The sequence below is a fragment of the Chiloscyllium plagiosum genome, chromosome 29 (assembly GCF_004010195.1).
Source record: "Chiloscyllium plagiosum isolate BGI_BamShark_2017 chromosome 29, ASM401019v2, whole genome shotgun sequence".
Lineage (NCBI taxonomy): Eukaryota > Metazoa > Chordata > Chondrichthyes > Orectolobiformes > Hemiscylliidae > Chiloscyllium > Chiloscyllium plagiosum.
In genome coordinates this window covers 21,401,855-21,416,613 of record NC_057738.1, presented here as the reverse complement: position 1 = coordinate 21,416,613, position 14,759 = coordinate 21,401,855, and the positions used below count along the sequence as shown (strand labels likewise).

Genomic DNA, 14,759 nt, shown 5'->3' with positions numbered 1-14,759 from the left:
GGGCGGAGGTGCAGGATGTGGACGAGATGCGTTGGAGGGCATCTTTAACCATGTGGGAAGGGAAACCCACTAACTCCCACAGCTACCTGGATTACACCTCTTCCCATCCTACCTCTTGCAAAAATGCTATCCCATATTCCCAATTCCTCCGCCTCCGCCGTATCTGCTCCCAGGAGGACCAGTTCCACACAGAACACACCAGATGGCCTCCTTCTTTAGAGACCACAATTACCCTTCCCACATTACAATTTCCCTTCCCTTCCCATCCGTTACAAATTTAAAGGGGTGTGCCAGGGGGCATCATACATTCAGAATCCCATATGCCTCTCGATGTATTAAAGCTTAAGTATTATGGACTTAATTTGGCCTAATACTTGAAATGGGAGTTTCTTCTGGAGAATAGCCACTCCTCTGCTTTGAGTTAAAAGATGAGAAAAACACCTGGCCAAATCCTCCCTGTTGCAACTTCAAATGCTCCTTATTGGTTAAATGTGTTTCTTGTAATAAGGTTACATTGACCCTCTCTTTTCTAAGGCTTGACAGTATATTTTTTCTCTTAATTGGCAGGTGACTCCCCTTAATATTCCAGGTACACCATTTAAACGAATGGCTAGCCATGATCATCCGAGATCTCCTGGGAGGAAGAATCCCACTCATAGCATGCTGAGTGAAAACCACAAACAGTACGTATAAGTTTAAAAATGTAATATCCAAAACTACTAAATCAAAACTTCTAACAACTACTTCTACAACATAACAGCATAAAACCTAACTGAAAGGGAGACTTTTCCCCTTGTCCACAGGGGGCACTCATACTATCCATTAATTCCACCATGACTCCTTCTAGCTGGAGCCAAGCCTCTGCCCCAGACAACACAAAAGTAAGGAAAAAAATACCAGTATCTTAAGACAAGAAAGTTAAAAGTGGGCACCCAACCCATCCCTGTAATCAGAGGCACTCCTGGTAGAACAGCAACAAAAAAAAAGTAACTTCTCCCCGCTTCCCCCCACTGCCCCTCCCCACCCATCCAAAAGGATAACAGGAAGGGGAAGAGAGGGGAGAGGGAACAAAGAGATAATTATGACCCCAACATACATTAAAAGGAAGATCAAGATCACCACCGCCTCTCCCAACAACCAGGTAAACCAGGCAAATCACAGAAAAAAAAATAGAATAATTGTCCATATAATCCAGGCCAATGAGTCTACTTTAGAGCATCCAAGAAGTCCTTTGCCTTTCAATTGAATACTAACCCTCCGTGGCTAAAACACTATCGCAAGATATCTAATACTGGATGTTCAGGTCCCTCAGCTGCCTTTTTAACCTCAAAGGCCTTCCTCTTGCGAATCATGACTGGGGAAAAGTCTTGAAAAAGGGGAAGGGTCCACAGGCTATGGTATATAAAGGATCACAAATGATTCGTCATCCTTTATATACCTAGCCTGGGAATTCTTCCCTCGTGCTCTAAAGACTTGTTTGTCTCTACAGTGCTGGAGTCGCACTAGGACCGGGTGGGAGCACTGGTCCGATCTGGGCCTGCGCACTGCGACACAATAGGTCCGCTTGACCCGCACCCAGCCTACCTCAAACTCCAGCTTTAGAAACTGTGGGAGCCATTGCTCCGGAAAGCTGACCTTCTTCCTCACGCTCGGGAAGCCCCAGCAACTGGATGTTCTTCCGCTACCTCGATTTTCGAGGTCATCAAGGCCTGCACTCGACGTTCCAGGACCCGATCCCGCCCTGCTGAGGATTCGGCCGCAGTCTCTAAAGCAGCGGACCGTTGCTCCGCACCCCCGACACACTGCCAGAGATGCTGGATCTCCAGGTCATGCCTCTGTAGCATGACCAAGATCGATTCCAGCCTGGTCCGGGTCTCTTCCATCGACGAGTCGATCTTCTCTCAGAGTTTTGCGAACTCCGAGATCAGGCTCTGATGTGCAGGTGAGTCCTCTGGGGCAGCCGCAAAGGCAGACGCTGGGGCCACAGGTGCATCTGTTGCTGGGGGGGTGGGGGGGGGGGGGGGGAGGGTTCCCTATGTGATGCTAGCCTTGTGCTCTTTTCCCCTCAGTCATCTTTTAAATCTCACCAAACGGGTCAGAACTGGTGCTAAGTAGTTCCAAGGGTCAGGAAATAGTTACTTTCAACAAATTGGACTGTGAAGGGAGAGCGAGTGCCCCACTTTGTCTGAGCTCTGGTGCAGAGCTCAGCAAAGCAGACCTACTGGGTTGCTTGAATCCCCCTACTTTGTTCTGGATTGAAGAGCAATCAACAATAAACGCTAGTCCAGGCTTAGAACATAGAACAATACAGCGCAGAACAGACCCTTCGGCCCTCGATGTTGCGCCAACCTGTGAACTATTCTTAGCTCGTTCCCCTACACTATCCCAAAATCATCCATGTGCTTATTTAAGGATTGTTTGAATCTCCCTAATGTGGTTGAGTTGACTACATTAGCAGCTAGGGCATTCTATGCCCTTACCACTCTTTGCATAAAGAACGTGCCTCTGACATCTGTCTTAAATCTATCACTCCTCAATTTGTAGTTATGCCCCCTCGTATACGCTGACGTCAGCATCCTAGGAAAAAGACTTCACTGTCTACCCTATCTAATCCTCTGATCATCTTGCATGTCTCTATCAAATCCCCTCTTAGCCTTCTTCTTGCCAATCAGAACAGGTTCAAGTCTCTCAGGCTTTCCTCATAAGCCCTTCCCTCCAGACCAGGCAACATCCTGGTAAACCTCCTCTGCACCTTTTCCAATGCTTCCACATCCTTCCAAAAATATGGGGACCAGAACTGTACACAATATTCCAGGTGTGGCCGCACCAGCCTTTTGTTGCAGCATGATATTGCAGCTCCCGAACTCAATCCCTCTATGAATGAAACCTAACACACCGTATGCCTTCTTAACAGCACCTGGATGGCAATTTTCAAGGATCTATGTACATGGACTCCAAGATCCCTCTGCACATCCACATTACCAAGAATCTTTCCATCGACCCAGTACTCTGCCTTCCTGTTATTCTTCCCAAAGTGCATCACCTCACATTTACCTGCATTGAACTCCATTTGTGAACCTCCTCTGCACCCCCTCCAGTGCCAGTACATCCTTTCTTAATTAAGGAAACTAAATCTGCACACAGTACTCCAGGTCTGTCCTATCACCCTCACCTTGACCTTTTTCCACCTATCACATTTCCGACGCCCATCCCCCAAGTCCCTCCTCCCTATCTTTTATCTTAGCCTGCTGGACAAACTTTCCTCATTCCTGAAGAAGGGCTAATGCCCGAAACGTCGATTCTCCTGTTCCCTAGATGCTGCCTGACCTGCTGCGCTTCTCCAGCAACACATTTCCATCTATTTTCCATCAACCACCACTCGCTGCCTTCTTTCAGAAAGCCAGTTTCTAATCCAAACTGCTAAATCACCCTCAATTCCATGCCTCTGCATTTTCTCCAACAGCCTACCGTGTGGAACTTTTTCAAAGGCTTTGCTGAAGTCCATGTATACTGCCCTACCCTCATCTACATGCTTGGTCACCTTCTCAAAAAACTCAATGAGGTTTGAAAGACACAACCTGCCCTTGACGAAACCATGTTGACTATTTGAAATCAAGTTGTTGCTTGCCTCGAGTTTTTAACTCATTCAAAGTATGATTTTTAGAAAGAATTCCGTACATTGCCTGCAGACTGAATCAATTCCCAACTTACAACTGCTGTACCTTCAAATGCAATTCTATTACATAAGAGATATGACAAAAAAGGACTTCTGTACAGACAAATGAAAGGAGCTGCCAATGAACATGGACTTCACTGATACGATGGAAGACATGCGATTTATACATTAATATCACTTTGAATTTGGATTTCAAGATAGTGACATATGGGTCTTAATTACTTTTGAGAAAGGCATCATTTAAACAAGATTAGATTATCCATTTCTTTGAGAAGTGACCTAATTCCAATGTGTGTCAGATAGCAATTTGAATGAGTGGGCAAATGCATGGCAAATGACGAACAAGGTAGGTAAATGTGAGGTTATCAACTTTGATAGCAAAAATAGGAAGGTATTGAATCCCTGGAATATTAATGGAAAGTTGTTTATGAAAGGTAGAGTAAACACTGATGGCCATTAGCTTGTTTTCAGTTCAAATTGAAAAGGATTACCTGGTTCAGAAAATGCAGAGATTGAAAAGTTTTTAAACAGCAGGCCAAAGGAGACCCGATTAGTCTCAGAAGCAGCACTGCCTCCCTCCTACAGCGCAGTACAAACCCTTCGGCCCTCTATGTTACGACGATCTGTGAAACCAATCTGAAGCCCATCTAACCTACACTATTCCACTTTCATCCATATGCTTATCCAATGACCATTTAAATGCCCTTAAAGTTGGCAAGTCTACTACTGTTGCAGGCAGTGCATTCCACACCCCTATTAACCTCTGAGTAAAGAAACTACCTCTGATGTCTGTCCTACATCTATCACCCCTCAATTTAAAAGGTATGTCCCCTTGTGCTAGCCTTCACCATCAGAGGAAAAAGGCTCTCACTATCCACCCAATCTAACCCTCTGATTATCTTATACATGTCAATTAAGTCACCTCTCAACCTTCTTCTCTCTAACAAAAAAAAAGCCTCAAGTCCCTCAGACCTTCCCCATAAGATCTTCCCTCCATATCAGGCAACATCCTAGTAAACCTCCTCTGAACTCTATCCAAAGCTTCCACACCCTTCCTACAATGCAGTGACCAGAACTGTATGCAATACTCCAAGCGTGGTCACACCAGAGACCAGAAATTCTACAGTAAGTAATTCACCTCCTACCTCCCTAAAACCTGCGCACCATCTACAAGGCACAGGTCATCTATGATGGAATACTCTCCATTAGATGTCTCCAAGATACACAAGCAGCTCAACACTATCCAGTCCAAAGAAGCCTGCTGGATTAGTAGTCCATCCACCAACTTAACATTCACTTTCTTCTCCACTGACACACAGGGGTTTGCAGTGTGCATCGTATGCACAACAGCAACTCACCAAAGGTCCTCTGGCAACACTTCAAATCCCTGAGCCCTATGACCAGGACAAGGTATCAGATTTATGGGAATACCACCAGCAACCTTCCCTTCAAGTTCCACATCAATCTGACTTGAAAATACATCACCATTGTCTCCATTGTCGTTGGATCAAAATTCTGGAATCTCCTTTCCTAACAATCACACCATTCTACAGGGACTAAGCAAACACAGGTGTATCACTTATTTCTATCTTCATTTACTATTTAAAGATATTGCATGATATCTTGGTCACATGAAATAAGTGCAGAAACACTAAACCATAATCCAGAATGTCAAAAATGAAAACTAGGTATCACACACAAAATGTCCTCGTAAGATACCCGTGGTGCAGTATGACAACTCTGATAGCAACTTACAGATTTTTGTGTTAATTAACTGTTTATGTGCTATCGTTGAATGTTGCTGTCTATTTGTTTTCTAATACCAATGAGTGCTGATAATGTCATTGTTATTCATTGAAAAATCTGGGCTTTTATGTTTTGTATCATCATCAAGACAGTAGGAGACGATGAAAATCTCAAACAAGAAAAAGGAAGGAAACCAAGGTGTTGCTCACATTATTAGTTCCAAAACATTTTAGGGCCACACCACTACAATTAGCAACTACAAACTCTTAAAACGTATCTACAGCAATTTTGAAACTGTGCATCAAAATGTTTCACTTGTTCTCAATACCGAACAAGAATACAAAGAACAAAAAAATCATAGGCCCTCCAAGCCTGCACCGATCCAGATACTCTACCTAAAAACCCTCTATTTTTCTAAGGATCCATATCCTTTGCTCCCTGCCCATTCATGTATCTGTCTAGAAACAGCTTAAATGATGCTATGGCTCCCACCCCACCACCTCCGCTGGCAATGCATTCCAGGCACTCACCAACCTCTGTAAAGAACTTTCCACATATATCTCCCCTAAACTTTCACTTTGAACTCGTGACCCCTAGTAATTGAATCCTCCACTCTGGGGGAAAAAGTTTCTTGCTATCCATCCTGTCTACACTTGTCATGGTTTTGTAAGCCTCAATCAGGTCCCCCCTCAACCGCCTCCTTTCCAATGAAAGTAATCCTAATCTACTCAATCTCTCCCCGAAGCTAGCACCCTCCATACCAGGCAACATCCTGATGAACCTCCTCCTCACCCTCTCCAAAGCATCCACATCCTTTTGGTAAATGAGGCGACCAGAACTGTATGCAGTATTCCAAATGTGGCTGAACATTTATACCAAGTTCTTGAGAACATTCATAGTCGGCCGATACCTACACAACAGGAAGACACAACACATCTGGATATACTGATCATCCTGACAGACATCAAAAACATATCAGAAATTACCACCAGACAACTCTGATCCCTAGGTGTCATGGTAGCCCACAAACTGACAACTATACTATGACAGCTACTGACTAGTATAAAGGATCTCATATCCACAACTAACAGAACCAATGTGTACCATGTAAAGATTGCCATAAACATTACATAGGGCAAACCAGAAGAAAACTAGCCATTAAGGTACACTAACAACTAGCCACCAAGAGACATCATCAACTATCACTTGTGTCCATACACACGGACAAAGGAGGACATCAATTCGACTGGAACAACGTATCCATCCTAGGACAAGCCAAACAAAGGCATGCGTGGAAATTCCTAGAGACCTGGCACTCAACCTGGAACTCTTAACTTGTTGAGTTAGACCCCGTATACCAACCACGAAAAACAAAACCGGAAGTGATACCACCCACCTCGGCAAACCGGGATACACAAATAGCAAGCAGGACAGAATACCAACACTTCATTGGAGGTGCACTGATGTTATCTAGTATGGTAATGAAATATCTGCAAACAATCTTATCAGCTCAGTAAGCAAGTCAACAACCTAACATTTATACATTTATATTGAATTTATATTGTAACTTCATAACCTTATTCTTTCCAATTACTATAAATAAAAAGGTCTACCTCGTTTATCATCATTTTCTGGTTTTGTCTTGACAAGATCAATTTGTCTTCCGGGGATGCCAAGAACAGCCAAGTCAATTACACCATTCTCTGCGCTGTCATTCATGTGACTTTGGTCCACCACATTAGCTTTGGCCTTGTTTGACTTAAGCATGAAATCCTTTAGAGCTAACAGCTTGTCTTCATCTGCTTCAGTCATCCCCTACGTTAAAAACAAACAATTAATCATATTATGAAAAAAATATAATGTGCCCTCAATGCAGAAAAGGTATGCCACCATTGAAATGGCTGCAGTGATTGTTCACAATGGTGTAGTTGTACCCATAATGTAACACTATTCGTATGTATTCTAATAAAGGTCTAAAGGTCTAATAAAGCTATAAAGATCAATGCTAGGATACCATGACATCAGTTGCTTTTTTTTTTGCATTGTCCTGAAACAATTTTGGGTTCACTCTGAATACACTGTAATGGCACCCAGATGGATAATAGATGAATTCAGCCTTCGGATCGGAAGCTAAACTCAGGAAGTGCCCTCTACGCCTCCAGCTTGAAAATGATTTGCAGTGTAGCTGCATTTGGAGAAAGGAAAATATTTGCAGGTAATAGCCTGAATTATCCTAAACTTTTGAATGTTAGTAAACAGTTTTCTGTTTTACTGGCATCACATCAATTGCCATCACTCAAATTGTACATATGACACAGCACTCCACTGAGCAGTAGTGTTGGTCACAAATACAGCCCAATTCTTTCCTCAACCCATTTATTAATTAAGCAATTGTCTTATGAGCAAAGGCTAAACAGGCTGAGGGTGAGACATTACTCACTGGAGTTGAGAGAGCAAGAATTGATCTCATTGAAACACAGGATTCTTAAGGGGTTTGACAGGGTAAAGGCTTAGAGGATGCTCCCCATTGGGCATAGTCTCAAAATACAGTGGTGCCAATTTAAGACTGAGGACAAAGAGAAATTTCTTCTCTCAGATAGCCGAGTGTATTTGGTACTCCTTGACACACAGATGTGAAGGCACAGTCCTTGTGGACATTTTAGGCTGAAATAGATGATTCTCCTGCTGATCAAGAATCTAAGGATTATTGGGAAGGGCAAGAAAGTGCATATGAGGAATAATGGATCAGCCATGATGCTATTGAATGGCAGAGAAGACTCAAGGCGCCAAACAGCCTACTCTTGTTCTTAATTCTTATGGTCTAATAAAACTTACAGCAATCTAGGAGGCAAAGTTGTTGCGGTTTTTCTGAAGTACAGCTAAGGAAATAATGCATTACAGCGCCACTGCTGATGGAAGATTGAAATTACATGGCAACTTAATTACGAATGTGTGCACAAGGTTTTGCTTTGAGAAAATATGTAGAGTTGAGCAATTCTGATTATTGATATAATACTTTGTGCTGCAGTAAAAACTAAACTTCAATATAATATTGAAAATTGGCTAACAAAAAGCCCAAAGAACTCCAAATGGTGGAAATAAGAAAACAAAACCAAAATTTACTGGGGAAAAAAAGTGTCCCAAATGTCATTTCTGCTTTGTCCACAGATGCTGCCAGGTCTGCTGTGTTTTTCCAATAATTTGTACTTTTATTTTTGTTAAAAGCATGCAAACTTGTTGATGCTGAAAGTCGCCAAGAGGTAAGCTTCATATAGTGACAGCATCATAATGATTTTGGACTAGAGGCCTGTAATCAGCAGCGTTCTGCAGAAGTCGTCGCTGGGTCCACTGTTGTTTGTCATTTATATAAATGATTTGGATGAGAATATAGGGGGCATGGTTAGTAAGTTTGCAGCTAACATCAAAATAGTAGACAGCGAGGAAGGTTACAAAGGGAACTGGATCAATAGGCTGAGGAGTAGTAGTTGGAGTTTAATTTAGATAAATGTGAGGTGTTGCATTTTGAAAGACAAACCAGGGCAAGACTTACATAGTTAATGATATGGCACTGGTGAATGTTGCGGAACAGAGAGATCTTAGGGTTCAGGTATACAGTTCATTGAAAGTTGCATCACAGGTAGACAGTGTGGTAAATATGGTGTTTGGCATGCTTGCCTTCATTGATCATTAAGTATATGAGTTATAATGTCATGTTGCAGTTGCAGAGGACATTGGTGAGGCCACTTTTGGAGTACTGTGTACAGTTCTCGTCGCTCTGGTTTAGGAAGGCTATTATAAAATTGGAAAGGGTGCAGAAATGTCACCGGGATCGAAGGGTTGGAGTTATAAGGGTAGGCTGGAAAAGTTGTGACATTTTTTCCACAGGAATGCAGGAGGTTGAGGTGTAACCTTATTGAAGTGTATAAAATCATAAGGAGCTTGGGTCAGGTGAATAGCAAAGGTCTTTTCCATAGGGTTGGGGAGTTCAAAACTCAAGGGCATAATTTTTAGGTAAGAGGAGGAAGATTTAAAAGGGACCCAAAAGGCAATCTTTTCAAAGTGTGGATCATATATGGAATGAGCTGTTAGAGGGAATAATAGATGCAGGTACAGTTTCAACATTTAAAAGACATTGAGACAGGTACATAATTGGGAAAGGTTTAGAGACATATTCGCCAACCGTAGGCAAACTGCATTACTTTAGTTTGGGAAACAGCCAGTATGGATGAATTTGACTGAAGGATCGGTTTCCATGCACTGAGTGACAAAGCCATTCTTTTGAAACATGTCATTAGCTTGCTCATAATAATTCTGGAACAAATAACCCTTTTCCTTATATGAACCTATTCAGCATGTACTCTATGGTACACAGTTAATCCCCTGGTCAACTGTCTGGTGAGAAGCTATTCAGAATTTCAGACTGATAAACTATAGAAAATTTTGTCAACTATTTGTATTCTAATGTTCCAAGTATTCCCACTTTAGTGAAGTTCAATTCTTCCCTCTGGCAGCTTTCAGCAGATCTCTTCTACCTTATTCATCTTCATAGTTTTCTTTTTGGCTTCTCATGTTTGATCAGCTATCCACCAAGACTTCCTTTTAGCTACATTGTTACTAAGGAAGGCAATCTCCAGCTTCAACTTATCCCGAGCAGATTCCAAATGAAATTTCACCCTTCATATATCAGATCCACCATTGATCAGAAAAGATCTCCAAGGAATTCAGCTTTTCTTGAACTGCTGTTCTTACTACATCCAGAGGTCAACACACAATGTCACACAACACACAAATACAGTCTCAATCTTCCTTTTTTATTGCTTGTTTGAATTTCTCTCGCTTTTTCAACTTGCTTTTTTGTTTTTCCAAAAGCAGTTGGATATTATTCCATTTACTGACTCAATCAATTCTCTTGGTTTTGAAACCTTGTGCCACTTAATCGCTCCTGTTTACAACGCTTTCACAGGTCTTTTCCTTGTTCTTTTTCTCACCTTACACTTGTTTAAAATCTGTTACACCTCTACCTTTTTCCAGGTCTGCTGAAAGTGCTTTGACTTAAAATGTTAACTCTCCACACGTACAGAAAGACTCTGCAAGTATAGCTGCACTTATATTCCTGAATCAGGCAGCTGAGAACTTTTTTTTGTTTGTTTAGATATTCACTGAATTTACAACAGTTGTACCTCAGGATTGGGCCTTTGGCAGACTTGAAAATTTACCAACTACATAAGGTCACATGCTAACTTCAGCACAGGAGTTTTTAAAGCATGTTTAAAAAGTGCTGTGTAGCGTGCTGCTCCTGATCCTTCGGCACTTAATTATCAGTATCAATTAAATTAGCTTGTTGTCAAGTTTATTTTGAGACAAAAAAAGTAAAGTATAAAACACAGAAGTACAGCATTGTATAAGCACCAGTGGTATTTGTTCCTGTGAGAGACTGAAGCATTTAACTTTTTTTTAATGTCTCCCACATCCAGCTGTGAGCAACAAAACAATATTTTCACTGAACAGGTCAAAATACGGTCTAGAAAAAAGGATGACTAAAATAAATGCAAATTCACATTAGGCAGGTGCAATTCTGAAGAAGGGTCACTGGACCTGAAATGTTCATGCTGACTTCTCTCCACAGTTGCTGCCAATCCTGCTGAGATTTTCCAGCAATTTCTGTTTTTGTTTCTGATTTCCAGCACCCGCAGTTCTTTCAGCTTATTATGTGCCTAAAATGACCTTGTAATCTAAACTGTGATTTTAGAATCAACCAACTGGACTGGAACCATGCTGCTAGTGCCAAATCACAGAGGTTGCTGGACTAGTGTACTGATTAGGGATGTACACTTGCATACAGCCAAGTGCTCAAAGAAGAGCTCCAGAATACCACGGACAAGTCAATTAAAGTCAATACTTTGTTAATGAATATATTTAAAACATGACTGAAGATAGTATCACAAGCATATGTTTTGTTTTCAATTATTTTTCTCTCAATCTTTTACAGCTTTTTCTAATTTTTGACTGAAAGAAGTGAATCAATATCAACTTGAAGTTGAAAAGATTACAATTATTCATTTCTAGATGGTCTAAAAATGATTAAAAACACTTCTAAAAACTCAAACTTAAATGATCTTCCTTTGAGGTGTACTTGTAGGTGTACATGTAGAATCTATGCACAGATTTGCCGTTTACCACACATTATAATTTGTTGCAGAAGCAAATAATCTTTAGAGACACAAAGAAAATTCAACATTTATACAGAGACAAAACAGTACTTCTACCTAGTCTGCCAAACTCCCTCATCAGTCTCGAGCTAGTCTGAGCTTAAGACATCAAGGTCCAGTAGCACAACCAGCCCCACCTCAATCTTTGGCAAAAGGCACAATGAACTGTGCAATGGGAATTCTCCACCTTTTTTTAAAAAAGACATATATGCGAAGTATTACCTGAGAAAGCAGTTTCTTTAACAGCTGTGTAACAACTGGATCCTCTGGAAGTGGACATTCCAGCATTAGTCCATTGCGTACCTTCTGGCGCAAGATCAAGTGCCTGTACAAGTTTATTATGTCCTTTGATCGCAATACATAATCAAATATAGAACGGTGGACAGGTTCCTTGAGGACACTCAACAACACAATTTCCTTGTCTATCTGTAAAAATTCCAAAAACAAGCAGCTTGAAGTGCAAACACAATTGAACTAAAAACAGCTAGCAGATGTTGTGAAGCAGACTTCATCTAGTATCATCACTTTAAAAAAAATCAAGTTGGTCTCCAGTAAAGTAACTATGGAAGAGGAACAATAAACATGGCATTATGCTAAGACAGGAAGTTTGATCAATTTTCCCCTCTGTATGGCCTAAAAGATCATGTTTATTCAGGCTATTTTATGAAGCCACAGACTTGATTTCTTTTCCAAACAGGCCATAAGTACCATCTCAAAAACAGAAGTAATTCAAATTGACAGTCAAATGGCATTTTCTTCCTTCCCGCCAGGTTAATAATTTCTGAAACTGGCTGACTTGAGAAAAATCACAAAATACAATCATGAAATCAAATATTCCATGTTATGGTTACATTAAAGAAAAGTCCAAAGTCTGAACAACATTCATGAACAAGCAGCAATGAAAGTATGCAGGACAACAAAAACTTCTGACACACTGTTTTAACTCAGTGTTATTACAACTATGCTGCTCTTCCTTGATTTGGAGGAGCCGAGGTTGGACTGCGGTGGTTAAAGTTAAAAATCACAGAACACCAGGTTATAGTCCAACAGCACCTATTTGGAAAAACTAGCTTTCAGAGCACTACTCCTTCATCAAGTAGCTGTGGAGCAGGACCAGCTACCTGATGAAGGAGCAGCACTCTGAAAGCTAAAGCTTCCAAATAAACCTGTTGGACTGTAAACTGGTATAGTGAGATTTTTAACTTTACTCTTCCTTCAAGACTTGCTCTGCCCGATTTATGTTCTTTTCTGCCACTTAATTCCCCCTACCCCCACCTAAAATCTTCCACCTAACTGACGCGACTTTAGGACAACCTGCAACCACAAAGCGGCTCCGAAAACTCTGCTTCATTTGGACCGCTGAGACAAATTCCGTCACAGCAGCTGAAACAACCTACAATATTCTTTATAAAAAGCAAATTTGCTCTTTCTCCTTTAAAAGAATTTCAGGATCTGCATCTTCACTAAAAACTAACCAGTTCTTCCTTAAGCCATATCCCACCTTTGTATCAAGTTTTGTTGAAATTCATCAAGTCATTATTTTGCAACTGTATTGTTTACATATACACAGGCTAACAAACAGGTTAAAACATTACTATCACTCAAACAGCAATAATATAAATACTTAAGATATGACCAACATTAAGATCATAACAAAATACTTACTCTACTTACTAACGCAGTTCTGCATTTGTGAATGAATATTCCAAGATTCCAAAAGTCTCAAAATTTAAAAGCAAATTACTGCGGATGCTGGAATCTGAAACCAAAAGAGAAAATGCTGGAAAATCTCAGCAGGTCTGGCAGCATCTGTAAGGAGAGAAAAGAGCTGATGTTTCAAGTCTAACTGACTCTTTGTCAAAGCTACAAAAAGGGAGAAATAGGGAGGTATTTATACTGGCCTGAGAGAAGGTGAGTCATGGCTCCAGAAGCAAAGGTAGCAATAAAGAGGTGATAATGACAGAGTGCAGAGTGCATAGAGAGATTATAGGGAGATTAGGAGCTGTGAATGACCAAGGCTGAAGCCAGCACTATGTGACAAAATATGTTCAGCCTTGGTCATTCACAGCTCCTAATCTCCCTATAATCTCTCTATGCATTCTGTCATTATCACCTCTTTATTGCTATCTTTGCTTCTGGAACCATGACTCCCCTTCTTTCAGCCTAGTATAAATACCTCCCTATTTCTCCCCTTTTTAAGCTTTGACAAAGAGTCAGTTAGACTCGAAACTCTCCTTACAGATGCTGCCAGGCCTGCTGAGATTTTCCAGCATTTTCTCTTTTGGTCTCAAAATTGAAAATTACTAGAGACACATTTAAATGGCTGCTGTAATTCAAGCATAATCAAGAACACAGGCAGGCATTTAAAATATCACTGTGCCAGTCAGTTGGCATTCAAGGCAGCCAAAACAATCTCAAACGGAGGAAAACAGAGGGCAGGCATTTGATCAGTACCTGATATTGTTGACACTTTCTGCAATATATTATTTTGTATAGAATCTAATGAGTATAGAATCTGGCATCAATAATACGGTACCTGTATTATTGGCTGGGAGATGAATGGATTGAGATATGGCATCAGCTTACAGTAGACATCAGCAATATTGAGATGTTGAGCAACCACTGTTATGAATCCCACAGCTCCATAACGTATCCAGAGATTTGGGTGGCACAAAAAAGGTGCTAAAGAAAAAGTAGTGCATGTTTTAAAAAAAAAATTAATTATAAAGAAATGTATTCATACAATATTTTCTGCACTTCACAAAAGTTAATTTAAACAATTCTAATAATATTAGAAAGTCAGAGATGGATAAGCACTAGAAGTGTACAACATAACATTTGTTCAAGTTATGACAAATGGACTCTAGAAATCAGTCCACTTTCAGGTTTCTGTCAATCCTACAAAGCCTTTAAAGAAAAGTATAGATAGATCACTGGAAACTAACCTCCCAATATTCTTTACAGCAACAGTTTAAAACTTATTGTCATTGTTAGTGATTTGTGATGCCAGTTTCTATGACAAAGCATGTTGAAGTCAATCAACCTAAAAGGACTAAATATTCTTGTCAGTGAAAAATACTCATGATCTAGACCTCCTTGGACCAAGATTTAGTATTTTGTGAATTATA

At 40.7% G+C, this 14,759-nt stretch overlaps 1 protein-coding gene across 1 annotated transcript in view; it reads right to left on the bottom strand.

The window, feature by feature from the left end:
* pik3r4 (phosphoinositide-3-kinase, regulatory subunit 4) overlaps window positions 1–14,759 on the bottom strand; it is a 95,988-nt gene that overhangs the window by 46,731 nt on the left and 34,498 nt on the right. Inside the window, exons 7-9 of the mRNA XM_043719254.1 lie at window positions 14,168–14,313; window positions 11,854–12,057; window positions 7,036–7,237 (exon numbers count right to left, since the gene is read on the bottom strand). Of these exons, the coding sequence (XP_043575189.1) occupies window positions 7,036–7,237; window positions 11,854–12,057; window positions 14,168–14,313 (552 nt within the window). The remainder of the gene's footprint in view (window positions 1–7,035; window positions 7,238–11,853; window positions 12,058–14,167; window positions 14,314–14,759) is intronic.